The sequence below is a fragment of the Bos indicus x Bos taurus genome, chromosome 10 (genome assembly GCF_003369695.1).
Source record: "Bos indicus x Bos taurus breed Angus x Brahman F1 hybrid chromosome 10, Bos_hybrid_MaternalHap_v2.0, whole genome shotgun sequence".
Lineage (NCBI taxonomy): Eukaryota > Metazoa > Chordata > Mammalia > Artiodactyla > Bovidae > Bos > Bos indicus x Bos taurus.
The window spans coordinates 61,453,902-61,481,886 of NC_040085.1; the positions used below are offsets into that span (position 1 = coordinate 61,453,902).

At 38.3% G+C, this 27,985-nt stretch overlaps 1 protein-coding gene across 4 annotated transcripts in view; it reads right to left on the reverse strand.

Moving 5' to 3' along the window:
- DLGAP5 (DLG associated protein 5) overlaps nucleotides 1–27,571 on the reverse strand; it is a 45,697-nt gene extending 18,126 nt beyond the window's left edge. Inside the window, exons 1-12 of one of the 4 annotated variants that reach the window (XM_027554168.1) lie at nucleotides 27,397–27,522; nucleotides 23,574–23,809; nucleotides 17,840–18,033; nucleotides 12,832–12,894; nucleotides 11,419–11,503; nucleotides 11,209–11,328; nucleotides 10,347–10,417; nucleotides 7,025–7,299; nucleotides 6,168–6,292; nucleotides 5,670–5,799; nucleotides 3,242–3,327; nucleotides 2,327–2,487 (exon numbers count right to left, since the gene is read on the reverse strand). In XM_027554168.1, coding sequence (XP_027409969.1) covers nucleotides 2,327–2,487; nucleotides 3,242–3,327; nucleotides 5,670–5,799; nucleotides 6,168–6,292; nucleotides 7,025–7,299; nucleotides 10,347–10,417; nucleotides 11,209–11,328; nucleotides 11,419–11,503; nucleotides 12,832–12,894; nucleotides 17,840–18,033; nucleotides 23,574–23,808 — 1,545 coding nt within the window. In that variant the 5' untranslated portion in view covers nucleotide 23,809; nucleotides 27,397–27,522. Of the gene's footprint in view, nucleotides 1–2,326; nucleotides 2,488–3,241; nucleotides 3,328–5,669; nucleotides 5,800–6,167; nucleotides 6,293–7,024; nucleotides 7,300–10,346; nucleotides 10,418–11,208; nucleotides 11,329–11,418; nucleotides 11,504–12,831; nucleotides 12,895–17,839; nucleotides 18,034–23,573; nucleotides 23,810–27,396 lie in introns of all 4 variants that reach the window. The other 3 variants (XM_027554167.1, XM_027554169.1, XM_027554170.1) reach the window with 3 other exon arrangements.
- Nucleotides 27,572–27,985: the final 414 nt, after the last annotated feature.

Here is a 27,985-nt window from a genome sequence, read left to right on the forward strand (position 1 = left end):
TTGATGAACCCTTGGAAAGCATTTTCTGCATTCTGATGATTGTGGAAGCATTTTCCCTGCAAAAAGTTGTCAAGATGCTTGAAGAAGTAGTAGTTGGTTGGCAAGAGGTTGGGTGAATATGCTTATTGTTCAGTTGCTAGGTCATGTCCGACTCTTTGCATCCCCATGGACTGCAGAACACCAGGCTTCTCTGTCCTTCACCATCTCTCTGAGCTTGCTCAAACTCATGTCCATTGAGTCGGTGATGCCATCCAACCATCTCATCCTCTAGTCTCCCCTTCTCCTCCTGCCTTCAATCTTTCCCAGCATCAGGGTCTTTTCTATTAAGTCGGCTCTTTGGCCACCATAAGGTGGCCAAAGTATTGGAGTTTCAGCTTCAGCATCAGTCCTTCCAATGAATATTCAGTGTTGATTTCCTTTAGAATTGACTGGTTTGATCTTCTTGCTGTTCGAGGGACTCTCAAAAGTCTTCTCTAGTACCACAGTTTGAAATTCTTCAACATTCAGCCTTCTTTATGGTTCAACTCTCACACCCGTTGACTACTGAAGTCAGGCAAATATGGTGGATGAGGCAAAATTCCATAGCCCAATTTGTTCAACTTCTAAAGCACTGGTTGTGCAATGTATGGTCGGGCATTGTTGTGGAGAAGAACTGGGCCCTTTCTGTTGACCAATGACAGCTGCAGGCATTGCCGTTTTTGGTGCATCTCATCAATTTGCTGAGCATACTTCTCAGATGTAATGGTTTCGCCAGGATTCAGAAAGCTGTAGTGGATCAGACCAGCAGCAGACCACCAAACAGTGACCATGTGCGAGTCTGGCTTTGGGAAGTGCTTTGCAACTTCTTGTTCCAACCACTGAGCTGGTCATCACCAGTTGTATAAAATCCACTTTTGGTTGCATGTCACAGTCTGGTTGAGAAATGGTTCATCATTGCATAGAATTCTAAGAGAAGACAACACTTAAAAACGATGATATTTTTGATTTGTGGTCAGCTATTGAGGCACCCACTTATTGAGCTTTTTCACCTTTCCAATGTGCTTCAAACAGCCATAGAACGGTCATCACTGAGTTCTTCAGCAACTTCTCCTGTAGTTTTAAGAGAATCAGCTTTGATGATTGCTCTCATTTGGTTCTTGTCAACTTCTAACGGCTGGCCACTGTGCTCCTCATCTTCAAGGCTCTGTCTCCTTTGCAAAACTTCTTGAACCACCACTGCACTATACATTCATTAGCAGTTCCTGGGGCCAAATGCATTGTTGATGTTGCGAGTTGTGTCCACTGTTTTACGACCGATTTTGAATTTGAATAAAAAAGAAATCGCTCAAATTCGCCTTTTGTCAAACATTATCTCCATAGTCCAGAATAAATATAAAATAAACAGCAAGTAATAAGTCAGCAAAAAACATAAAGTGAGAAATGTGCATTAAAAATGATGTCTAACTTAACCATATTTATTAAGAATGTATTCCGATATCAAACAGCAAATTTCAACAACGGAAAAACCACAATTATGTTTGCACCAACCCAATAATATTACAGGTACATAAGAAGCTACTTTTCTTTTTTCTTAACTTTATTTATTTTTGGCTGTGCTGGATCCTCATTGCCACACAGGTTTTTCTCTAGTTGTGGCAAGCAGAGGCTACTCTCCAGTTGTGGTGTGCAGGCTTCTCATTGCAGTGGCTTCTCTTGTTGAGGTTCATGGGCTCTAAGGCAGAAGGGCTTCAGAAGTTTGGGCACGTAGTTGGGGCTCCCAGGCTCTAGGGCACAGGCTCAATAGTTGTGGCACATGGGCTTAGTTGCTCCAAGGCATGTGGGATCTTCCCAGATCAAGGACTGAATCCATGTCTCCTGCACTGGCAGGTGGATACTTAACCACTGAGCAACCAAGTTAGTCCCAGAAGCTACTACCAACCCTTTTATATTACTGTTAAGGGCTTCTCCAGTGGCTCAGTTGTAAAAAATCTGCCTGCAATGCAGGAGCTGTAGGAGACTTGGGTTTGATTCTTGGGTCAAGAAGATCCTCGAGAGGAGGAAATGGCAACCCACTGCAGTATTCTTGCCTGGGAAATACCACGGACAGAGGAGCCTGGCAGGCCGCAGTCCATGGGGTTGCAAAGAGTCAGACACTACTTACCAACTGAGAACATATTACAGTTAACTCATTAAAAAAAAAAGACTCAAAGTTAATATATTCAAAATATTTGACCACATACCTGAAAACTAACCATATCCCAAATCCACCAACTGAGCACATATTACGGTTAACTCATTAAAAAAAAAAGACTCAAAGTTAATATATTCAAAATATTTGACCACATACCTGAAAACTAACCATATCCCAAAATCCATCCAGATCTGTACAGGTAGTCTCCTTTTCACCTCGTTTATATTCACAATTGTCCACCAGTCCTTCAAACTGTTTAAACCTTTCTTTCATAAGGAGTCTTGTTTGACCAACTGCTGTGCGAATAAGATCTTTAGCTAGAGGAAATACAAGGTTTTTAAAAGTTGAAGGATGAAACAAGATCTTTATTTCAATCCAATCAGCTGATAAGGTGACCTCATTCTAAATATCCTAGTTATAGAATCAAATTCTTACTTTATAGCAAAACAAAAAATATCTACTACAAAACTTTGTCATACAAATATAGAGCATTTACTATCTGTTTCAAATCCTGCTAAAAATTAGCAATATACATTCTCATACTCAACACCTACACAGCAAAGCATTCTACCTCTCCTTGTATTTTATAAGAATTAAACCTTAAACAACTTACTGTACATCAATATCTAAGGACTTTGAGCTGGCAGCACACAAATGACTTTTTTTTCTAAACAGCTTTCCTGAATAGGCAAGATTATGGAATTTTCACAAAATTTGACCCATATTGATTTAAGTAATCTTCATTCAGAAAATATTTTTGTATAATTAAGCAATATCAGACATAGTTGTCATTCATGGAATCATAGTAAAAAAATTTTAATAATAAAATTGGCAAATGTCTAACTCTCAGGAATGATAGTCAATATTCTAACTACTTACATCTTTTAAGTTAGGTACCATTTTAGCACAGAGATATTAGTGAACATACATGTCATATGGAAAATTCTTGCTATTTTGAATAACAATGAAACTATAAAGTTGGACAACACTAGATTTTTATGTTTCAGGTAAATGCAACCATATTAAAATAAACAAAGCAAAGACATTAAAAAAATATAAGTGTTCCCTCACCATCATCTGGAATGTCCAAGTCAAGTTTCCTGTCCCACTCAAGGCAGTGTGAAGTTAACTTCTCAGTTTCTGACCGGAGAATATTTCTACAATGATGATACACATTAGCACTATGACACTTACACAACAGTGATTTCCCAGAGCTGATGCTTAGTTGTTTTATGAACTGAGATATATCAAAATCCATGAATATATATTGATATTCCATGTCCATCCTTATACATCTAAAACTTAAGTGGATGGTTAATGCTAAGAGCCCATTTTTCAAGCTAATATTTCCAGTTATTTCTGTTCTTATTTTTCAACCCCTGAGCAGAAAGAATCAGACATTCCTTAGTTCTGCTCTTGGTTATTTTCCATGGAACTATGATGAACCCAATTGCCAAGAGTGAGTCAGATGAAGCTAAAAACTGTAAGTCCCAAATTACAGTGATAAAGGCTTACAGATTCTCCTTGGCTTTGCTTATCGAAAGACAGTGACATTCTCAAGTGGGGTCAATTTTTCCTACCAGGCAGCATTTGGCACTCTCTAGAATAATTTTTGGTTATCATGAAATAGAGGAGTGCTGCTGGCCAGGGATGCTACAAAACAACCTATAATGCAGAAGACCCCACAACAGAAATTATGCAGCCTAAAATGTCAATAGCGCCAAGGTTAAGAAACCCTGGGGTCACACAGAGTCGGACACGACTGAAGCGACTTAGCAGCAGCAGCAGCAGCAGTATGTTTCTTTACAAAAACATCTGAGCAGGAAAACTGAGGATAGTTTTTCTTAGAAGACAAATTTAGCTGTTTAAATCAATGGCAACAGAGAACAGCTTAATAAATGAGAAAGGAGACCCGACTTAGATCTGACATTATTTAATTGGGTAAATTGCTTATCATCTTAATGTCTCAGCTGAACAATATAGTAAACTAGTTAACCTCTAAAAGATCTTACAATACCAAAACATTATACTCTAAAAACAACTGAAGTGGTTCCCAAACATATAAAAAGATACTCATTCATGAGAGGAGGAATGAATATTAACAAGAGTAAAGGGAATTGCCTGGCATCTCAGTGCTCAAGACTCTGATGGTTTGATCCCTGGTCAGGGAACTAAGATCTCATGCCAAAAAAAGGAAAAATAAATAAAAAATAAATAAAACTAGAGTAAGGTAATATTTTTATTTAGTTGATTGGTAAAGTTCAAAAATTGTTAATATTATACTGGAAATGGTATGGGAATTTTCTTGCTATATTCATTCAAAAATTGTAAGATACAATAATTTTCTGTATGATGTAGAATATAAAGGCCTTTCTCAAAATGCACGCCTCTGATATGTTTCCAAGGCATTTGGTGACATGTTGAAGTTCCCCAAACAGGAACTTAATTTTCAATTCAGAGTTAGAGAAACATAATCCTATCTCATAAGTTGACGGGCCACTGAGCCTCCTATTCTTTTTTTTAAAATATACTTTAATTTGGTTCTTTAGAGGGTGAGGAGGTATGAGAAAATAGGAACTCCCATACCATGCTGGAGGGGATGCAAACTGAGGTCCTCATATATTTGCACATGAGAGAACTGAAATATATATAAGGTTGTTCTCTGCAACCTTGATTATAATAGTACTAGATTGAACCCAATGTAAATAATCAGCAACAGGGACTTATTCAGTAAATTGTGGTATATCCATATTATTGGATACTGTGCGGCCTTTGGAGAAGGCAATGGCACCCCACTCCAGTACTCTTGCCTGGAAAATCCCATGGATGGAGGAGCCTGGTGGGCCACAGTCCATGGGGTCGCTAAGAGTCGGACACAACGAACGACTTCACTTTCACTTTTCACTTTCATGCATTGGAGAAGGAAATGGCAACCCACTCCAGTGTTCTTGCCTGGAGAATCCCAGGGAGCCTGGTGGGCTGCCATCTAAGGGGTCACACAGAGACACCACTGAGGCGACTTAGCAGCAGCAGCAGCAGTGCGGCCTTTAGAAAACACATACTCAAAATAACATAAGAAAGCTCTTTAAGTACTAAAATGGAATGTCTGTTACAGTTAACATTACATGAAACAAAACAGCATGCTATTGTTTATATTAAAAAAAAAGAAAAAATATGTTTGTTATTCTACATATGCATTATCTAACTCTGGAAGTATTCACAAGAAATGAATAACACTTGCCTCTGTGGAAGGTTTGAACTATCCCCTCTATGAGACAGATTTGGGAAAAAGACTCCTCACTTGTATCTTTTACTACCTTTTGAATTGGGAACTAGTTAGTGAAAAAAAAAAAATTTAAATTTAAAAGATAAATGAAAATCACCGGAATTCAGTTTCCCCCAATTCATCTATTACATTCAGGCTAAAAATAGTTTAATCTTGGTTTTAATTGTCTACACATGAATACAAAATTCTTATACTAGGAACAAATGGACAAACCTGAAATACGGCACATCATGTTGTGGCTGAGAAAGCTGATCTTCATTTACTTCAAGTGATGGGATTTCTTCCTTTCCTGAAAGGCCATTTGAATTTTCATTAGTAGTTTCATTTTTATTTGAGACATGTTCTATAAAGAAAACATTACATATAAATTTCAAAGCAGCCACTCACAAAATGATGTTCCCCACAAGACAAATCTGTTTAAATTTTCCAATTATTCCAATGTGAATTTTCAAATTTTATCTCTGACTTAAAGATTCCATTCACCACGTATCTCTAAAGTGCCTCCCAATATTCATCTCTTCAAAGTTACATTTATTTCTCAGTCTATACTCCTCATTCCAACTCTTTCTCTCTCCAGATATCTTTCCCCATGTCTTCACATCTTTCCTGACCCTGAGATCACATTCCTGGGCTATATGTTGAAAAGGGCCTAATAAACCTGATAAATCACAATTCAGAAAAGCAAGTAAAAAATTAATTAAAATTTAATACCTTTATTCCAAACTGTTAAAGAACCCAAAGGACACTGTGATTTACTTGAATCTTGAGGTACTGTTTTGGCAGAGAAAGTTTTACATTTTTGTGCCAAGATTTCTTTTGTTGCTTCAGTCTTATCACTAAAAACAATAGTAAATATATACTTCTTAAAACATAAGCGTCATATGAAGGATTTCAAAATGATGTTGCTTTTAAAAAATCTGGGATTAAATAGAAATATGTTTCTAATTTTTTTAAATGTGTCTTTTCTGGACATATTTAAACACCTATAGTGGGAATGTCTGTCTTTACTACTTACGAGATCCAAAGATTATAAAGATCTCTTCATGGAACATAAGCACTCTATAGTCTTGCATGCTGCTGAGCAGTTTCTAGTAAATTTGCTACCAGCCAGTCTTTGCAAAACAACCATGCTGTTTCTATTAAAGATTCCAACTGATTTTCCCTCACTTTGCAAGTTAATTATTTTTGTCTTTAGAAGTAATTTTTCTAAAGTAACACTTAGCAAAAAGACAAAAAACCCCACCATTTCTGAGCTACAGTATTACAGTTTTTTTCTTCTAAAAATTTATTTCTAAGTCTTTATAAAAAGATCACCTATTAAAAGCAAAAAAACGCCACAAAGAGTACCATGAAAATACAGATAAAAACAATGTATAGGAAATAGTAAAACTGTCTAGTACATTACTGTACCCTTCTGAAGAATTTTTTTAAAAGACCAAATTTTCATGATTTATAATTAACATAATTTACTAACTAAACATTAACCTTTAAAAAGCACATGCCAAATCTAAGAAAGGTGATTGTTAACCATCTTAGAAAAGAATTCATTATTAACTTTAAATACTTACACTTCTGTGTTTAACGGGGTCCAGGTATAACTGGGTGTCAAGAAAGCATTGGCACTTCTGGGAGTCATAGGTGTTACTTGATAGGTCTTCAGACCATCTAATGGCTGAAATATAAAATCTTTGGGTGCAAAGGAATTTTTCCCTTTCATTTTTGCACTGTTCGTCTTAGATACATTTTCCATTTTTGATAAGACTCCATCTGGATTCATTCCATTTGTGGCACTGGTTTGTGAATCCAAAGTATTTTCTTCATTATCAACTTTAAAAGTAATGACCTGGATGGAAGGAAACAGAAAAGAGTGAGAATTTCTCTCCTGGGGATATAGTCAAGCCAATTTTTACAGGTCTGAAAATACTAGACTTGAGATATGTGTCCCATGAATATAATTTAAGAAAGAAAAATAAATACAGTTAAATGTAAATATGAAATCAGTAGACCAGCTAACTAAACCATTGTTAGGATCCAGAGAGAGAGAACCAATCCTCATTAAAAAGACTAAATAATAGGTTTTAGGTATTACGGCAAATTAAGATATATGAAAATTAAGGTGGAAAAATTACCCAACTGACAAATACCCATTTTTTAATTTAAATTATGTGGATAATTACAATGATTTGAGAATCAGAAATCCAGTGTTTATTGGAAGACTATTATTGTCAAGTAACAAATCCTCTTTTACAATAACCTTGATTATAAATAAACTTATCCTATGAGAAAAATCGCAGCATCATCTTTCAGGATTTGAAATAGCTCCACTGGAATTCCATCACCTCCACTAGCTTTGTTCGTAGTGATGCTTTCTAAGGCCCACTGGACTTCACATTCCCGGATGTCTGGCTCTAGGTCAGTGATCACACCATCGTGATTATCTGGATCATGAAGATCTTTTTTGTACAGTTCTTCTATGTATTCTTGCCACCTCTTCTTAATATCTTCTGCTTCTGTTAGGTCCATACCATTTCTGTCCTTTATTGAGCCCATCTTTGCATGAAATGTTCCCTTGGTATCTCTAATTTTCTTGAAGAGATCTCTAGTCTTTCCCATTCTGTTGTTTTCCTCTATTTCTTTGCATTGATCGCTGAGGAAGGCTTTCTTATCTCTTCTTGCTATTCTTTGGAACTCTGCATTCAGATGTTTATATTTTTCCTTTTCTCCTTTGCTTTTCGCTTCTCTTCTTTTCACAGCTATTTGTAAGCCCTCCCCAGACAGCCATTTTGCTTTTCTGCATTTCTTTTCCATGGGGATGGTCTGGATCCCTGTCTCCTGTACAATGTCACGAACCTCATTCCATAGTTCATCAAGCACTCTATCAGATCTGTATCTTGTCACCCTGCTTATTTAACTTCTATGCAGAGTACATCGTGAGAAACGCTGGACTGGAAGAAACACAAACTGGAATCAAGATTGCCGGGAGAAATATCAATAACCTCAGATATGCTGATGATACCACCCTTATGGCAGAAAGTGAAGAGGAACTCAAAAGCCTCTTGATGAAAGTGAAAGTTGAGGGTGAAAAAGTTAGCTTAAAGCTCAACATTCAGAAAACTAAGATCATGGCATCCGGTCCCATCACTTCATGGGAAATAGATGGGGAAACAGTGGAAACAGTGTCAGACTTTATTTTTTGGGGCTCCAAAATCACTGCAGATGGTGATTTCAGCCATGAAATTCAAAGACGCTTACTCCTTGGAAGGAAAGTTATGACCAACCTAGATAGCATATTCAAAAGCAGAGACATTACTTTGCCAACAAAGGTCCGTCTAGTCAAGGCTATGGTTTTTCCTGTGGTCATGTATGGATGTGAGAGTTGGACTGTGAAGAAGGCTGAGCGCCGAAGAATTGATGCTTTTGAACTGTGGTGTTGGAGAAGACTCTTGAGAGTCCCTTGGACTGCAAGGAGATCCAACCAGTCCATTCTGAAGGAGATCAGCCTTCAGATTTCTTTGGAGGGAATGATGCTGAAGCTGAAACTCCAGTACTTTGGCCACTTCATGCAAAGAGCTGACTCATTGGAAAAGATTCTGATGCTGGGAGGGATTGGGGGCAGGAGGAGAAGGGGACGCCAGAGGATGAGATGGCTGGATGGCATCACTGACTCGATGGACGTGAGTCTCAGTGAACTCCGGGAGTTGGTGATGGACAGAGAGGCCTGGTGTGCTGCAATTCATGGGGTCGCAAAGAGTTGGATACGACTGAGCAACTCAACTGAACTGATGAGAAAAATATTTTTCAATGTGACACAGTGAGATTAACCAAATATAATGTGAAGCTTATTTTGTCAATTTAATTATTTGGTTTTTTGTTAAAAAAAAAAAAAAAAAACTGATACTAGTTTTAGGCATGCAACATAATGATTTGACATTTGTATGTATTGCAAAGTGATCTACGTAATAAGCCTATGAACATCTGTCACCATAGTTACAATTTCTTTTCTTATGATGAGAATCTTATGACCTATATCCTCTTAGCAACTTTCAAATATACAACACAGTATTATTAACCACAGTCACCATGTTGCTTATTACATCCCCAGACCATACTTACTTTGTAACTGGAAGTTTGTAACTTTTGACAACCTTTACACATTTCACTCACCCATACAAGCAAAATTTTTAGAGGATTTTACATTTCTGATTTTTAATTTTCAGTTAAAAATCTAGCCACATTTCTTTTTTTTTTTAATTTTTAACTGGAGTATAATTACTTTACAATGTTGTATTAGTTTCTGCTGTACAACATAGCCACATTTCTTTACTTCGGTATAACTTTCTTTTTTAAGGTTAAGGAACCATAGCACTGATTATAAACCAAGGCATTGGGGCCTCAAAATGGTGACTCTTTTCTATAGACCCTATAAGGTACTACACTAGACACTGTCAGAAACATTAGAGTACTTAGTTCTTAAAACTACTCTTATGTAGGTATTATGTGTTGGAGATGGGAAAACAAATTCATAACTTGCCCAAGGTTATATAGCTAATAGGACAATATTCAGACTCAGGCCTAACTGAATTCAGAGTCAATACAGTTCACCCAACTCCATCCTCTCTTAGACATGAAGGTTTCTGTCAGCTGTGTTTCTATCACTTTTCTCTATTTCCTGTTAACCAAATTATGCTTTCTCTAACTATAAAACTCTGAGGATAAGACACCTGAAAAACGACAAGTAAAGCCTCCTGATGCTTCTTTATGGTTCAGGAGGTTTTAAGACACATGGCGAGTCAACTTCTTGAAGCAGTTCTATATGCTTAATTTCCATTTTATGAAAGTAGCAATGAGATTTTCAAAGTATCTAGAGATAAACAGATGTTTATACTCTACCTTGTCAGGTTTTGTTCCTATCTTTTTGGCAGGTTTTCCTTGATTTGGTGCCTTTCTGTCTGCTTCATTATCTAAAATAAAAGTGAAATAAGACACCCATTTTGACTAGATAAAAAAATGCTGCATTAAAAGTACAAGTCAAAAAAAAAAAGTACTAGGTAATTTGGGAAAGGAAAAAAGGCTTAATAGAAATGTACAGTTTAAGGGACATTATGATTAAAAATCATATTAGAAAATAGGATAAAAACAGATGAAATTTCCTGTTTCACGTATAGGCCATCTGTTTTCAAAACAAAACAAAAGAAAACAAAAGGTGTTAAGGTATTTTACCTTTTGCCTCTAAATATAAAATACATATTTACTATAGAAAATTAGAAAAAATTATAAAAAGCACAAAACCAAAAATTTTTCTAAAGTTTACATTACTTCAGTGGTAATCACTGTTGACACTTCAGAATATGTTTTTCCAAAGTTCACATTCACATACATATTTCATTATAGAATTTCAATCATACTGTTCAGGGTTTTACCTGTTTCTCTTCGCCCACTTAATATCATTAACCATGTCATTAAGTGTTTTTTCACACCTTGTTCTTAAATAATTACACTTCAATCCACCAAATGGATGGACTGTAACTTATTGGGGCTATTAATTTTTCACTTTGAAAAATTTCAACATTTGAGCATCCACTGTGTGCTGACAGGATATCGGGGCACAAAACCTGTCTTCAAGAGTTAGAATCTCCCATTTCCTTCTGTCCTATTCAAAGAAGTATATAATGATCTTAAAAACTGAACACAAAAACCCTCAAGGATCACAACATAATCCTAGTTCAGTCACTGATCAAGAAATTGTTCTTACCATTAACAGCCCTTGACTCTGGCTTTCTTGCTGCTGTAGACAGGATTTCTTTGACAATCTGCTTTGCTGCTTGAGTAGATGATCGAGTCATTCTCACCGGCAGCATTACAGGTTGTACAGCTGCGGGAAAAAAAATAAAACCGAACGCTTTTGGTGGTTTTAAATTATTGTGGCAATATCAGAACTTACAAAAATTGCTAATACTTCTACCTTTTTTCTCTTTGTCCAACACTTTCTTCTCAGAAGTCTGTCTTTGACCAGGTCGGATTGCTCGAACATCAATCCCATTACCACTCTATTTAAAAGATAAGGTATAAATTAGGTGATTTAACTGCATAATGAACCAAACCACCACATTTTTAAGGTGTAAACTGACATTTGAAATCTGATACTGTAAACGAACCAGCAAAAAATCCACTACCCTAAATGAGATGAAGAAACAAGTTTTCCATTACATAAATTTCCTAACAAACTTTTTCAGAATCCCAGAATTTAGAAAAACCATTAAAAAAATAACTGACTATAATCTTCTGAGACTCCTTAAACACAACAGGTATCTTTTTATCTAGAAAATTCCTCCCCTGGAAGACAGCTCTTCCCCACAACTCACTCATCTACTTCTTGAAAGACTGCATTTAAACTGCCACCAACTCAGTGAGGCATGATCAAAATTCTCCCCTACAGCTACTCCAAAACTCTCCATCTCCATTCTTTCTTTTCTTTCATCTCCCCCATACTTTTGACCATCTGACACACTACATGGTTCTTTTTTTTTTTTTTTAACACTATCTCTTATGTAGAGTCCTTGAAAACAGGAAATTTTGTTTGTTTTATTCACTATTATATCCTAGAGCCTAGAGGAATGTGACAGTCACTCAAATTCAGTTAACTACAGCTTCCTCACCTGACAAAGAAGCACACTACTTTTCTCCCTGGCCACTTGACTTTAGTAATCCTCCTAGTAACTTTATCCATAGCAGTGTTTTGAAGACCCATAAATTTATAAAACTCACCCTATGTGCTTTATCGGAGAAGGCAATGGCACCCCACTCCAGTACTTTTGCCTAGAAAATCCCATGGACGGAGGAGCCTGGTAGGCTGCAGTCCATGGGGTCGCTAGAGTCGGACACAACTGAGTGACTTCACTTTCACTTTTCACTTTCATGCATTGGAGAAGGAAATGGCAACCCACTCCAGTGTTCTTGCCTGGAGAATCCCAGGGACGGGGGAGCCTGGTGGGCTGCCGTCTATGGGGTCGCACAGAGTTGGACACGACTGAAGTGACTTAGCATAGCATAGCATGTGCTTTATATTTCTATTTGTGCTTTATGGTGACATGGGATACATAATAAAAGCCCAGTAAATAAAAAAGAATGTGCCAGAGTTTAGTATAGATCTCATAAAGGACATCTGTGCAAAATATTTTAAGCGACTGTTTCCTTGGCATATAGCCAAATCTGCTATGTCATCATATAGTAGCATCTATTTTGGTATTATTAACTCTGGTAAAATAATCATTATTGCTTAAAGCTGATATTAAATTAAAAATAAATTTACTTACTCAGAAAAAAAAGTACAGTTTGTCATTTTAGTAACAGTGACCTACTAAACTACCAACTATACCTTAGTCAGCTCCATTTGGTTTCTGGCCTTTGACCTTGTAATCCGTACAGAAGATGGAACATCCTTAAAATAGTCAAAAGAAGATAAAGTTTAAAAAATATATTAAATAAAGTGCAAAATTTATTTCCATGTCTCATGAAATAAAGCTCCCATTTTATATATTTATTTTTGAGCGGCTGCACAGCATGCCATGTGGGATCTTAGTTCCCTGACCAGGGGTCAAACCCTCACCTCCTGAATTGGAAGATCGGAGTCTTAATCCCTGGACTGCCAGGGAAGTCCAAAGTTCTCATTTTAAAGTTATAAATAAAAAATATTTATATTTTAAATTTATATTTTTATATTAATCATTTACAGCTAAAAGATACTTGCTAACTTACTGTTTTGTTTTAACTTTTGTGGGGTTTTTTGGCCATGCTGCACAGCTTGCAGGAACTTAGCTCCCTGAAAAGAGATTGTATTTCACCAGCTCCAGCAGTGAAAGCACTGAGTTCTAACCACTGGACTGCCAGGGAACTCCCTAAATTACTGTTTTTTTTTCTGGTTCTGGTTTGATTTAAAATATGTTTAATTTAATAGCTTCAAAACTTACTCATATTTTTCAATGAGGAAAGAGAAGAAATTTCAAAGCATATTTTCCAAGTTATTAGGATCCTCATTAGTATGATTAGCTGGACATATTTGGAATGGGGTAGATGAACAAACTGGGAAGACTCCCTGGAGTAGGAAATGGCAACCTGCTCCAGTGTTCTTGTCTGGAAAATTCCATGGACAGAGGAGCCTGGAGGACGACAATCCATGGGGTCATAAAGAGTCGCACACAGCTGAGCGACTGAGCACACAGATGAACAAACTTGAGTATTAGGATCTTTTTTTTTCTGTTTATGAAAAGATACTGTACAGCTTACTTCCCTAGCTTTGACAATTTGCCTTCAAATCTCATCATTACACAGCTGTTCATTGTCAGTAAGAAAATGGAGACCTGATCAAAAAGTGTGGGAAAAATTGAGGAGAAAGACTGATTAAAAAATTATAAGGTATTTATCAACTCTATAAAATTTCTTAAGAAGCATAATCAGACTTCTCTAGATGAGAAGTCATTTTTCTTCTCCAAATCTCAATGAAAACCTAGTGCTAAAGAAATTAGGCTTTTCTTAACAGTACTTAAAGGGATTAAAATTCAGCAATGGCTATTGCCTGAACAAAATGAAGAACAATTATTGACTCCTCACTGAATCATACTATTTAACACAATATTTCTTATCATATTTTAAAAGTTGTTTACGGTGTAGACCAATGAATGGCATCCTATATATTCTTGAAAAGACAGCTTGAATCTAATCCCTTCCAAGATGTCCTCTCTGATGTTCCTCCAATGCAAACAGTCTCTCCTTCCTCTAATATATAGAACATATTTATCTATATCTTTCCACTTGCACTACATTCTATTAATTTTGGTCTCTTCTACATTATCCTAAGATCATACAGAGTAAATAATCAAAGATCTGTCAAATGAATTATTGAGATTCATGAGGCCTAAAAAAGAAGCAGTATCTTGGGGCTTTATATTGTTCAATTCTTACTTAAATCAGGAATGAGTATATAGTCAATGAGTTTATTTATATGTATCTTTAAATTGCAAACCACCAACGACTACCTAATCTACAGTCCAACTGATCTGTTCAAATTTCATCTTTTTTGTTTAAGTTTTAAATTTACTTTTTAATTGGAGGAAAAATTGCTTTCAAATGTTGTTGGTTTCTGCCATACAACAACCCTAATTATATATACACATATATATATATATCTCCTCTCCTTCGTGAGCCTCCCTTCTCTGCCCCCATGCCACTCCCTCTAGGTCATCACAGCACGCCTGGCTGGGCTCCCTGGGTTATACAGCAACTCCCCACCAGCTATCTGTTTCACACGTGACAGTGTATATATGTCAATGCTACTTTCTCAATTCATCCCAGCCTCTCCTTCCCCTGCTGCATCCACAAGTCTGTTCTCTACATCTGTGTCTCCAATTCTGCCCAGCAAACAGGTTCATCAGTACCATTTTTCTAGATTCCATATAAATGCATTAATATATGTTTTCTCTTTCTGACTTACTTCATTCTGTATAACAGGCTCTTGTTACCTCACTACCACTGACTCAAATCTACCCCTTTTTATGGCTGAGTAATATTTCATTGTATATACATGTACCACATTTTCTTTATCCATTCATCTGTCAATGGACATCTAAGTTGCGTCGTGGCTATTGTAAATAGTGCTGCAATGAACACTGGGGTATATGTCAAACTTCATCCTTGACTTACTCATTATTCTCTTTACATCACCCCTCCCTTTAGAATTTATTCTCTTGCCATTTGATCAGTCCTTTTCAACCTATCGTTGCCCACTTGAAGCTGTTCTCTAGACCTCACTCAGATAATTGTACATATTCTTACTGGAGTGGTTTAATTTAGTCCTACAACTTAAACTCCTAATATCACATCCTAAATCCACATCTTAGCATGAATCTCTAGCCTGATTTCCAAATAGGATTTTTTTGAAAGGTTATTAATATTCACCCACTTACGCTTATTCCTTTTCCTGCCTTCCTCATCTCTATTAGCAGTAGCAAAATTTGTAATATTATGTTTTCCCATACATTCTTTCTTTAAAATTTATTTTTAATCGGAAGGTAACTGCTTTACATTGCTGTGTTGGTTTCTGCCATACAACATGAATCAGCTATATGTATATGCATATCCCCTTCCTCTTAAGCCTCCCTCCCACCCACTCTCCCGTCCAGCCCCTAGTTTTCACAAAGCACCAGGCTGGCTCCCTGTGTTACACAGCAACCTCCTACTAGCTATCTATTTCACACATGGTAATGTATATATTGCAATGCTCCTCTCTCAATTCATCCCCCCTTTTCCCCTGCTGTATCCACAGTCTGTTCTTTGCATCTGCATCTCTATTCCTGCCCTGAAAATAGGTTCATCTGTATTATTTTTCTAGCAATCCCCTTAATGGGCATATACCCTGAGAAAACTATAATTCAGAAAGACACATGTACCCCAGTATTCACTGAAGCACTTAATTACAACAGCCAGGACATGAAAGCAACCTAGATGTCCATTGACAATGAATGGATTAAGAAGTTATGGTACCTACATACAATGAAATATTACTCAATCATAAAATAAACAGGAATTTGAGTTAGTTGAACTGAGGTGGACAAACCTAGAGCCTTTTATAAAACTTGTATTATTGCTCAAACTATTATCTTCAGAACAGTCATCTTTAACTCTTCAACTTCCTTTACCCCTCACTACTTACTTGAGGTCACCAGTCCTGTCAAATTTATCTCTTAAGATGTCTTACATGACACCTGTTAGAAAGGCCATTATCAAAAAGACAAGAAATAATAAGCGTTGGTGAGGATATGGAGAAAAGGGAGCCCTACTACACTGTTGTTGTTAATGTAAATTGGTGCAGCCTGTATGGAAAACAGTATGGAAGATCCTCAAAAAATTAAAACTAGAACTATCATATGATCCAGCATTTCCAATTCTGGGTACTTATCCAAAGAAAATGAAAACACTGACTCAAAAAGATATATGTACCCCCATGTACACTGCAGCATTATTTATAATAGCCAAGTGTCCATCAATGGATGAGTGAATAAAGAAACTAATAGTCCATTTGGGGGTGTTTTTATTATTATTCAGCCATGAAAAAAGAAGGAAATGTTGCCTTTTGTGACAACATGAATGGACATTGAGGGCATTATGCTAAGTGAAATAAGTCAGACAAAGACAAATACCGTATGATCTTACTTATATTTGGAAGTTTAAACAAATAAGCCAGAGAAAGACAAATACCATATGACCTTACTTATATTTGGAAGTTTAAACAAATAATAATAAAAAACACAACCTCCTAAATAAAGGACAGACTGGTAGGGGACTTCCCTGAGGGTGCAGTGGCTAAGACTCTGTGTTCCCAATGGAGAGGGCCCAGGTGCGATCCCTGGTCGGGGAACTAGATCTGGCATGCTACCGGTAAGACTTGGAATATCACAACTAAAGATCCCACATGCCACAACAAAGATCAACAACCCTGCATATGCCATAACTAAAGACCCAGTGCAGCCAAATAAATTAAACTAAACTTAAAAAAACAAACAAAAACCAGACTGGTGGTTGCCAGAGGTGCAGGTTGGGCAAAAAGGGTGAATATAGTCAAAACGTACAAACTTCCAGTTTTAAAAATAAGTCAGTCCTGGGAATATAGTATTCAGCATGGTGACAACAGTTAATAATACTATACTGTACGTTTGAACATTGTCAGGAGTAGACCTTAAATGTTCTCATCACGAGAAAAAAATTTGTTTAACTATGTGTGGTGATAGATGTTAACTAGACTAATTACCGTGGTCATCTTATAACTTATACAAATAATGACTCATTATGTTGCACACCTGAAATTAATGTCAATTATATCTCAGGAAAAAAGATGTCTTAAACCTATTTCTTGTTTTTAAACCAATGGCCCAGTCCACTTATCTCTTTTCACCTAATCTATGTATAGAGAATAGTCATAATATATGATTCACAACTGGTCTTTCCATCTATAAAAGCTTGCCTTTCTAGACTATAATCCTTAAGGCAAGGTAATCTTCCTGAATATTAGTTTGATAATGGTACAATCTCATTTATAAGCCTCCCTTAACTCTGCATATCCTATAAGGTAAACACCAAATACTCTGGCACAGCATTCACTGTTTAGCCTGACTCTACCAGGTTTTTTCCAATCTCTCCCCTGGTTTTATCCAATCTCAACCTACCAGCAGTTACATCAAGAGACTCTGTTTTCATCTTCAGAGTTACTATTATGTCATTCCCACCCCTATCAACTAGGGGACTCAGGGAAATGATTATTTTAGTCATCTAATCTCTTAAAGAAAATACCAGTTAAAAGCAACTATTTCTCTGTATCAAGTTAGGATACTAACCTTTTTTGGCTCAGCTTTCATAGCATTCTGGTTTGAGAAAAGAAAACAAGGCATATCAGGTCTATAAAGACCCACTTTAAATACTCCTCGTTTAGTTTTCTCTCTCTGCTCTTTCAATTTTTGAAGTTGTTTTTCTTCTTTGTATTTTTGGAGCATCTGTTTTCGTTGATCAAAGACAACAGTTTTTGTTGACTCTAAGTAGGAAAAAAGAAAAAACAGTATATAAAATATTTCAGATAGAAAGTTAGGCAAATATCTTAACTTCTAACTTCAACTGTTGCTAAGAAGTGCTTTTAGTAACTTCTTGTTAATTCCTTAGCACTTCAATTTATTTCCACCTCTGTTTTAATATTCCTATTTCTTTTGACTTCACTTGTTCAAATATCTGATTGCTTGCTATGTCTAGGGATGTATTAGTTCACTTTTAAATTAATTAACTTCTATGATACCAGACTCCAAGCTGACGTCCAGTGATTCTCACCTCTTGGCAGTCATGTCTTGTGTCATCCCTGCCATCTGAATAGGGCCAACCTGTGTGACCAAGAAAGTACTGTGGAAATGATGGAGAACAACTCCATGACTATGCAGGTTAGATCCTGGGTTGGGAAGATCCCCTGAAGGAGGGCATGGCAACACACTGCAGCGTTCTTGCCTGGAGAATCCCCATGGACAGAGGAGTCTCCAGTCCACAGGGTCACAAACAGACACAACCGAGGCAACTTAGCACATACGCATACACTCTTAGATCACTTGCTCTGGGGGGATGCCAGTGGCCACGTGGAACTGTTAGGAGACTCAGGAAGCCCCATAGAGATGTCCACGTGACAAAGAACTAAGGCCTCCTGCCAAAAGCCAGCATCGACCTGCTGGTCACATGGATGAGTCACTTCAGAAGTGAATCCTTTACAATAATCAAACAGTATGTAGAAGTAGATCTCCAGTCTCAGTCAAGCCCTCAGATGCATCCTGCATAACATCCTGACTGCAGTCTCCAGAACCATCTAGCCAAGCTGCACTTAAATTCCTGACCCACAAAAACTGTGTAAATTAATAAACACTTATTGTTTTAAGCCACTGAATTTTGGGGTAACTAATACTATTTCTTTCTTTTGATATTTAGGCTCCCTGTCAGTTTAGCTCAATTTAGGTTTTCTACATAAATCTTATGTTTCTTTAAACTATGAAGTGTCTTACAATATAATGCTTATTTAATACAATAATGTTTGTTGAAACATTTTTATATGAAAAATATAAGTGGCTACCATGTGTGAGACATTTTTAGTAGGAAGAATAAGTAAGAAAATGTCTGCCCTTGAGGGGCTCAAGGGAACACAGTTTTAAAAAAGAGAATGCCCATTAAAAAGAATCAGTACAACAGCTATCTGGAGAGACCAGGAAATGCTTCCTTAACACAGCATACCTAAAAAGGGTTCAGAGGAATAAGTAAGTGTTTGTCCCCTGGGTAAGGATTAAAAATAATCCATACATAACTGCATAACTGAATAAATTTACTATAAAAAGGTATATACTTAAAATGAGGGAAATTTATAGTATATAAATTGGACCTTGATAAAATTGTTAAATAAGAGAAAACCCCAGGCAGAGTACAGAATATGCAAAAACACAGATGATCAAGTGGTCAGTCACCAACAAACCCCTTTATCTTCGACTTCTGTGAAGGTTCCCCTCAGCTCTTGATTGAACTGAAACCTGGCTCTCCCCTGAAGTCACTGCTTCCCTAGTTGTCCTCTCATGAGGCTGACTGTTTTTTCTCCCACACTAGAGTATCACTGCACCTGAAGAGGAGAGATGACCTCATTGTTGGTTTCTGATTATTTCTTCTTCATTTAAAGATCCCAGCTTTACATTTTGTGTCATCAGATCTAACCCAGTATCTCTTCCATGTTTGTTTCTCCTTCCTTGAAGGCTTTAGCTCGTGGCTCACTGTCATTGTCTCCATCACTGTTCTTGCACAAATCTTGATGACTCATCCAGTACCCTAGCTTCTCGATTCTTAGGTGTTCTTTCTTCCAGTGATCTTTCTTCCACTGTATCTCAGGTACCCATTCCCATGATCACACCCATACTAGTACTTCAACCTTTCTCGTGTCATGCACACATAAAATAACATTCACAGACCACACTGCTTGTGGTCAATGCAACTAACCAGCCAAAGAGAGAGAGGTCTGATCAACCCAGGCCCTGCCAGAAACTTCAAGGGCTCAGAGGACCAATTTCCTGTCACACCTGTATTCATTCATGAGATAACCAGGCACTTGAGACCTCATTATTACCGATGAATACTATATGTCCTTCATAAGCCCAATTTCAAGAAATCCACTCTCTGATTACCATATCTTATCTTTCCAACAATTCTTTGGCTCCACCAGGACGTACCTACATGCTCCTGATCTACGATCATATTTTCACTGTCTTTCACCTCCCTCACATCAAGTGTTTTCATATCCAATTTAGAGTCCATGATTTATCATCATAATCACTACTTCAACTTTTTGGCCCCTCTCTCACTCTGGCAAAATCCCAATTCCAATTAAAGGCCTCTCTATGTCAACTTTCCACCTGCAATGCACAAATGAATATGGCTGGAACAGCACACAAAATGCATGCTACTTCTTTCCTTTCTACAGTCGACTCTCCATATTCCTGGGTTCCACATCCACAGATTCATCCAACTGCATATGGAAAATATTCAGGAAAAAAAATTCCATGGTATTTCCTAGCACTCCAGTGGTTAAGAATCTGTCCTACAATGCAGGGGATGCAGGTTTGAACCTTGATCAGGGAACTAGATCCTGTATACATGCCACAGCTAAGATCTCTCATGCCCCAAGGAAGATTGAAGATTGAGTGCTACAAGTAAGACTCGGCACTGCCAAACAAATAAATATTTAAAAAACCAAAAGACCATGTATAAGTTGGCAACACCTGAATTTATTTATCTAGCTCAGACTTCTCCTCTGAACTCATCTTGGATATCCAACTACCTTTTCAAAATCTCCTCTTTTACATCTAACACTGAACTCTAACCTTACCACTCCCCCAGTCCTTTACAATTTAGTAAATGGCCACTGCATATTTTTAGGTGCTCAGGCCAAAAACTTTGGAATCATCTTGATTCCTCTTTCTTACTCATCTATATTTATTTATTTAACTTTTTGGCCACTCAGCATGTGGGATCTTAGTTCCCTTACCAGGGATCAAACCCTTACCCCCTGCAGTGGAAGAGTGGAGTTTGAACCATTGAACCTCCAGGGAAGTTCCCTTGACTTCTCTTTCTTCATCAACCCCTACACTGAATCCATTTAGAAATCATATTGGTTCAACCCTCAAAATACATCCAGAATTCAACCAACTATTTTTGCTGCTACCACTCTGGCTTCCCTGGTGGCTCAGACGGTAAAGAATCTGCCTGCAATGCAGGAGACCCAGGTTCAATCCCTGGGTCGGAAGATACCTGGAGAAGGAAATGGCAACCCACTCCAGTATTCTTGCCTGGAGAATTCCAAGGACAGAGGAGCCTAGTGAGTTATAGTCCATGGGGTCGCCAAGAGTTGGACATGACTGAGAGACTAACACTTTCACACTTTCGCCACTGTGGTCAACCATGTACTAAATTATTGCAACAGTCTTCAAGCTGGTCTCTCTGTGGCTATGCTTGCCACCCCACAATCTATTCTCAACACAGTAGCCAAAGAGATGCCTTTAAATCGTAAATCAGAGAAACATTCATTAATCCATTAAACATTTCATATTTCAGAGTAAAAGCCAATGTCCTTATAATGATGGCCCTCAGGGCTCTATGGGAACTTGCTTGCTTTCTCCAGCCATGCTTCCTTATTCACCTTCTCTGGAACACACCTGGCCCATCCCTACCTCTGCTGCTGCTGCTAAGTCGCTTCAGTCGTGTCTGACTCTGTGCAACCCCATAGACGGCAGCCCACCAGGCTCCTCGCTCCCTGGGATTCTACAGGCAAGAACACTGGAGTGGGTTGCCATTTCCTTCTCCAATGCATGAAAGTGAAAAGTGAAAGTGAAGTAGTTCAGTCGTGTCCAACTCTTCGTGACCCCGTGGACTGCAGCCTACCAGGCTCCTCCGCCCATGGGATTCTCCAGGCAAGAGTACTGGAGTGTTGCCATTGCCTTCTCTGGCTCCTACCTCTAGGCCTTTGCAAATGAGGAATAAAAAACACTTTAATAGCACACTGACAAAGTTAAATTTAATTTGAAAGATTTTGGCCGAGGAATGAAGTGTTTGAGAGGGTCCGAGTAGAAGCAAAGAGACAACTCAGAAGGCAATAACATCACCTCTTCTCACAGAAAATGTCAGTTTTCTTCAAAGTCCATCTTATTCAGTTCTATGACCCAGTTTTCATTTCCTCTGAACTCCTAACAGATGTTATTCTTTACTCTATCCCCCCTCAACGACCAACCCACTTTCTTTGATCTTCAAACATAAACCATCACTTCATCTCAAAAACAAAAATGCTACAACATATTAATCCAATTCTTTTCTCTCACTTTCTTTTAGAATCACAAAAATGACAAATCTAGAAGAAATAGTTTTAGCCCACCCCTCCCTATTACAGAAGCAATTAACCTTTATATGTTGAGTGTCTCGTGCGTGTCAAACATTACACTGGTTCTGGAAAAATGATAAAAACTGAAGCAGTGAACACTTAGAACAATGTGACATCTCATTTCTCTATAAAACTTCTAAGACTTTATCTCTCTCTGCCATTTCTTCAAACTTTATCTTTGCTTTGTTTCACTGCAATCTAGCTCCTAGTACCTGCTATATAAACACAACTAAATAGGAGTCCAATGACTCATTCTGCAAATGCATGACACTTTCCAGTTCTCTTCCTTCTATTCTATAGTATCCCTTGCCTTCTAACACTCATTTTTATTATCTTTATCTTTTGCTGAGATCATTCCTTTCTTTTTGAATTGGTTCTTCCCCTCCTAAACACCCTAAATCCATCTAGGCAAACTACAGGGATGAATACTTTGATTTAGTATCCTTACCTTTTGGATACTTCAATCAAGTATATCCATATTTTTTTAGTTGCAGCATGCAAATTCTCATCGGTTATATTTTTATATAACCCTTATTAACTTATCTTGTTAATGTTTATCTTACCTAAGCTCTAGAAGTAAGAAATTAGGATTCCTATAAGGCCATATAGGTAAAAAATGTTATAATACTCCATAGGTGAATGGCATTAGCCTAGATAGGGACGTTCAGTCTTTGCTTGAAATAGGAAGTACTTAATTGTAGAAACGGAGAAGGCCATGGCAACCCACTCCAGTACTCTTGCCTGGAAAATCCCATGGACGGAGGAGCCTGGTAGGCTGCAGTCCATGGGGTCGCGAAGAGTCAGACACAGCTGAGCGACTTCACTTTCACTTTTCACTTTCATGCATTGGAGAAGGAAATGGCAACCCACTCCAGTGTTCTTGCCTGGAGAATCCCAGGGAGGGGGGAGCCTGGTGGGCTGCTGTCTATGGGGTCGCACAGAGTCGGACACGACTGATGTGACTTAGCAGCAGCAGCAATTGTAGAAAACACAGTTATTTAGAATGTTATTTCAAAACTCCATTCTTCTGGTCAGGGTTTTTTTAAACCTCAGATATTAAACCACTCTTCTGAGGTAATAATACTCTCAGATATTACTCTTCAAAACACTTGAAATTACAATCAACCTCTACTTACTTGGCTTGATACTGGCCTTTTCTGGAACAAGCTCTTGAGATGTCTCATCTAATTCAAGAAGACTTCTACTTTCCAAGGTTGGAATGTTGACATCTTTCAAACCAAAGTGTCTATTTCGTTCATATTCCTTATGTCTGTTTTCTTTCTGAGACAGTGATTTTCTATGAGCAATTTTAGTTCTAATCATGTCAGTACTTAAATCCTTTCTGTGCCGACTGGCAAAATGTGAAGACATCCTGTCGGGAAAAAGAGAGAAAGACCAACTTACGTGGAATTTCATTTTATATTTTAAAAACTTAAGATTCCAGTTCACTTCCTATACCACTTCAGAGCTTTCTGAAATAAAAATGTTAAAATACAAAATGGAATATACATGTGAGTTAAGAGTGGGAAGAAAGTTATCAAAAGAGAAGATACTACAAACTATTTTGGGGTTCTGAATAGGAACCTGTTTGACAGGTGAAGTGAAGTCCAGGAAGCCAAGGTCTGGAATATAAACAAGAGAACCGAATATACCATAGAGAACACTGCAAAATGTATGAAGTAAAGGTGAAAATAGGGAAAAGTAAGTGAAGGACAGTATACAGAATAGTTGCCTTAAGCTTCCCCTGATGATGAATGCTCAAAATTCTCCAAGCCAGGCTTCAGCAATATGTGAACTAAGAACTTCCTGATGTTCAAGCTGGTTTTAGAAAAGGCAGGGGAACCAGAGATCAAATTGCCAACATCCACTGGATCATGGAAAAAGCAAGAGAGTTCCAGAAAAGCATGTATTTCTGCTTTGTTGAGTATGCCAAAGCCTTTGACTGTGTGGATCACAATAAACTGTGGAAAATTCTGAAAGAGAGGGGAATACCAGACCACCTGATCTGCCTCTTGAGAAATTTGTATGCAGGTCAGGAAGCAACAGTTAGAACTGGACATGGAACAACAGACTGGTTCCAAATAGGAAAAGGAGTTCGTCAAGGCTGTATCTTGTCACCCTGTTTATTTAACGTATATGCAGAGTACATCATGAGAAACGCTGGAGTGGAAGAAACACAAACTGGAATCAAGATTGCCGGGAGAAATATCAATCACCTCAGATATGCAGATGACACCACCCTTATGGCAGAAAGTGAAGAGGAATTAAAAAGCCTCTTGATGAAAGTGAAAGTGGAGAGTGAAAAAGTTGGCTTAAAGCTCAACATTCAGAAAACGAAGATCATGGCATCTGGTCCCATCACTTCATGGGAAATAGATGGGGAAACAGTGGAAACAGTGTCAGACTTTATTTTTTGGGCTCCAAAATCACTGCAGATGGTGACTGCAGCCATGAAATTCAAAGACGCTTACTCCTTGGAAGGAAAGTTATGACCAACCTAGATAGCATATTCAAAAGCAGAGACATTACTTTGCCAACAAAGGTCCGTCTAGTCAAGGCTATGGTTTTTCCAGTGGTCATGTATGGATGTGAGAGTTCGACTGTAAAGAAAGGTGAGTGCCCAAGAATTGATGCTTTTGAACTGTGGTGTTGGAGAAGACTCTTGAGAGTCCCTTGGACTGCAAGGAGATCCAACCAGTCCATTCTGAAGATTAGCCCTGGGATTTCTTTGGAAGGAATGATGCTAAAGCTGAAACTCCAGTACTTTGGCCACCTCATGCGAAGAGTTGACTCACTGGAGAAGACCCTGATGCTGGGAGGGATTGGGGGCAAGAGGAGAAGGGGACGACAGAGGATGAGATGGCTGGATGGCATCATCAACTCGATGGATGTGAGTCTGAGTGAACTCCAGGAGATGGTGATGGACAGGGAGGCCTGGCGTGCTGCGATTCATGGGGTCACAAAGAGTTGGACACGACTAAACGACTGATCTGATCTGATCTGATGATGAATGCAGGCTGCCTGGCACTTTTTCTCAACCCAGAAGACAAAAAAAAAAAAAAAAAAAAAACACCCAAAGGATGTGTATTATATAGTTAGAGAAGATAAATAGGCAGTCAAATATGAGATTGAGAAAAAAGGGTTTCCAGAAGTACCATAATGATGTAGAAGGATAACCATATGCTTGCTTTGGTGAGACAGAATAAAATTCTTTTAGCCATACAAGAAGTCATATAGTTTATTTGGCATATACTCTTTTCTTAGAAAGATCCCTGAGAATGTATTGAAGTAAAACAAGAGAGAACAAGAAAAATGATGTCATGGGTTCTAAGAAACTGTGGATCCAAATGAAAGTGAAAATGAAGTCACTCAGTCCTGTCAGACTTTTTGAGACCCCATCAACTGTAGCCTACCAGGCTCCAACTGAGGAAGAGAATAAAGGAAACTGGAAAATCTAAGAGCCTCACCTAAACAACTAGTGGAGAGAACAACTAAGCCAAACTGGAGAAAAAGGATCAATTCTCCAAAGAGTCTTGCCAACTTAAAAGAAAGCGGGGGGAGGGAAGGATGGAACGTCTGTCACTAGGAATTTTAAAAATATATAAGCACACAGTGCTCTTCAACAACAAGAATAACAAAGAAAGTACCCTAGAAAACTGCACATAAAAATCTGCATAAGAAGTGAGGCAAATTAAAATGCTATTTCAAGCAATCAACAGAGTATAAAATATGAGAATTCATCTGACCTGAATGACTCATTAGAAAACACCCTGATGCTGGGAAAGATTGAAGGCAGGAGAAGCAAACGACAGAGGATGAGATGGTTGGACAGTATCACCAACTCGATGGACATGAGTTTGAGCAAGCTCCAGGAGTTGGTGATGGACACAAAAGCCTCACAAGATGCAGTCCATGGGGTCACAAAGAGTCCGACAGGACTGAGCGACTGAACTGAATGCTAAAAACATTCTCCTTTAAGGGTCCAGAGGAAGTGATAAAGAACTGTGCTTTTTATCAAGAACTCTCCTCTACTATTTGATTTACCACTTCTCACAAATACTGTGGAACACTTGCTCTCCTTGCTGCACAGCAGGCCAATGAAGGGGAGATGAAGTGTAGAGGCAAGGACTTTATTCCCCAGAGCTGACCAAGAAGATGGCACACTGATGTCTAGGGTTCTGAACAAAGGCATTTTAGTTTAAAAGTCAAGCAGAGGGGTAGGATTCTCTGAGGCAGGCCATTCTGTATGATTATATATAATAACAAAAGCAACGGAAAAGCAAGTCAAAGAAACAGTTCCAACCTGGAGTCAAAATTGGCTTTTCCTGCAACAATATTAAGCAGTTATTAAAGAAAAAATTAAAATTATGTATTAGTTATTTAAAATACGGCATAGCACTGTATTGTACACAGCAAAGCGAGAAAGGGCTAACACTGAAGGCATATTTTATTATCATCTAAATCCTAAAAGGTAGTATAACTACCCTTATACAGATGAGGTAAATTAACTGCCCACATAAGCACTGTTAAAAGGTAGTGGAGCTGAAATCCCCAGCCCCGCAGCCCGGCTCTTCACACACATTTAAGTCCTCTACCCTTGACTGGAGTTTCTTCCAGCCTGAAAGTCTAGAATGCCTTACTTAGTCTTGCTTGCCTAGGGATTGTCAACCCAAGCGTTTTTAGTTGTCATATAATCTGTAAGGAGCTACTGGAATATAGTTGGGGCCAAATGCCAATTACACCCCGGTGGCGAAATGCTGCTGCTACACAGGTCTTCTCAAAAAATATTTACTCTTCCGGAGGACTGAGTCAACAGCTTCCGGAAGGCGAGGTAATGCGGTCCTAGAAGAAGCCTCCCCCAGGCGAAGTTCAGAGCGTTGCCGCCAGTCCTCGGACCCTTTTATAACTTCTAGAAAGAAGCGAACCGTGTCCTCCTCCAGCTACCCAGCAACTACCTACCTGAGGCAGTTTCTAGCGTTAAACTTCAACCAAACCAAAAGGAACTCTCTGGTCCTGGAAGACCACCGCGCCTCCGAAGAAGGAACGTCTACAGCAAGAATCGACAAAATTCAAACTTCCCGCACAGAGCCGCTGATTGGAGGTATTTTAACCAACACTTCCGGTAAAAGTGCCCGCCTCTTCCCCTCGACGAGGCGCGCTATTAGCTCGCTCCTTGCTGTATTTGAATTGATTGAAAGGTTAACGGACCATTCAAAGGGTAGGTGTGAGCGGGCTCTTTGGGCGTGTCCGGGATGCTATATTGACGAAGGGCGGAGCGGTGGGAGGTCTGGGCCGGCTAGGAGCGGGAGTGGCCGGTGGTTGACCGTGGGCTACGTTTGCGTCCGCTCGGCAGCTACCTGGCCCTCGCTGGTACCAGAGAAAGGACAGGATGAAGGAGAGGGGCGTCAGAGTTTGCAGGGCTTTTTGTTGTTGTTTTTTATTTGCAGGACTTTTTAATGTCCTTGTTTAATTACATAAATCAGCTGAACTTAATGAAATATTTTCTTCGCTTAAAGTTTTAAAGGAAGTTTTATTATCGCACCAAATT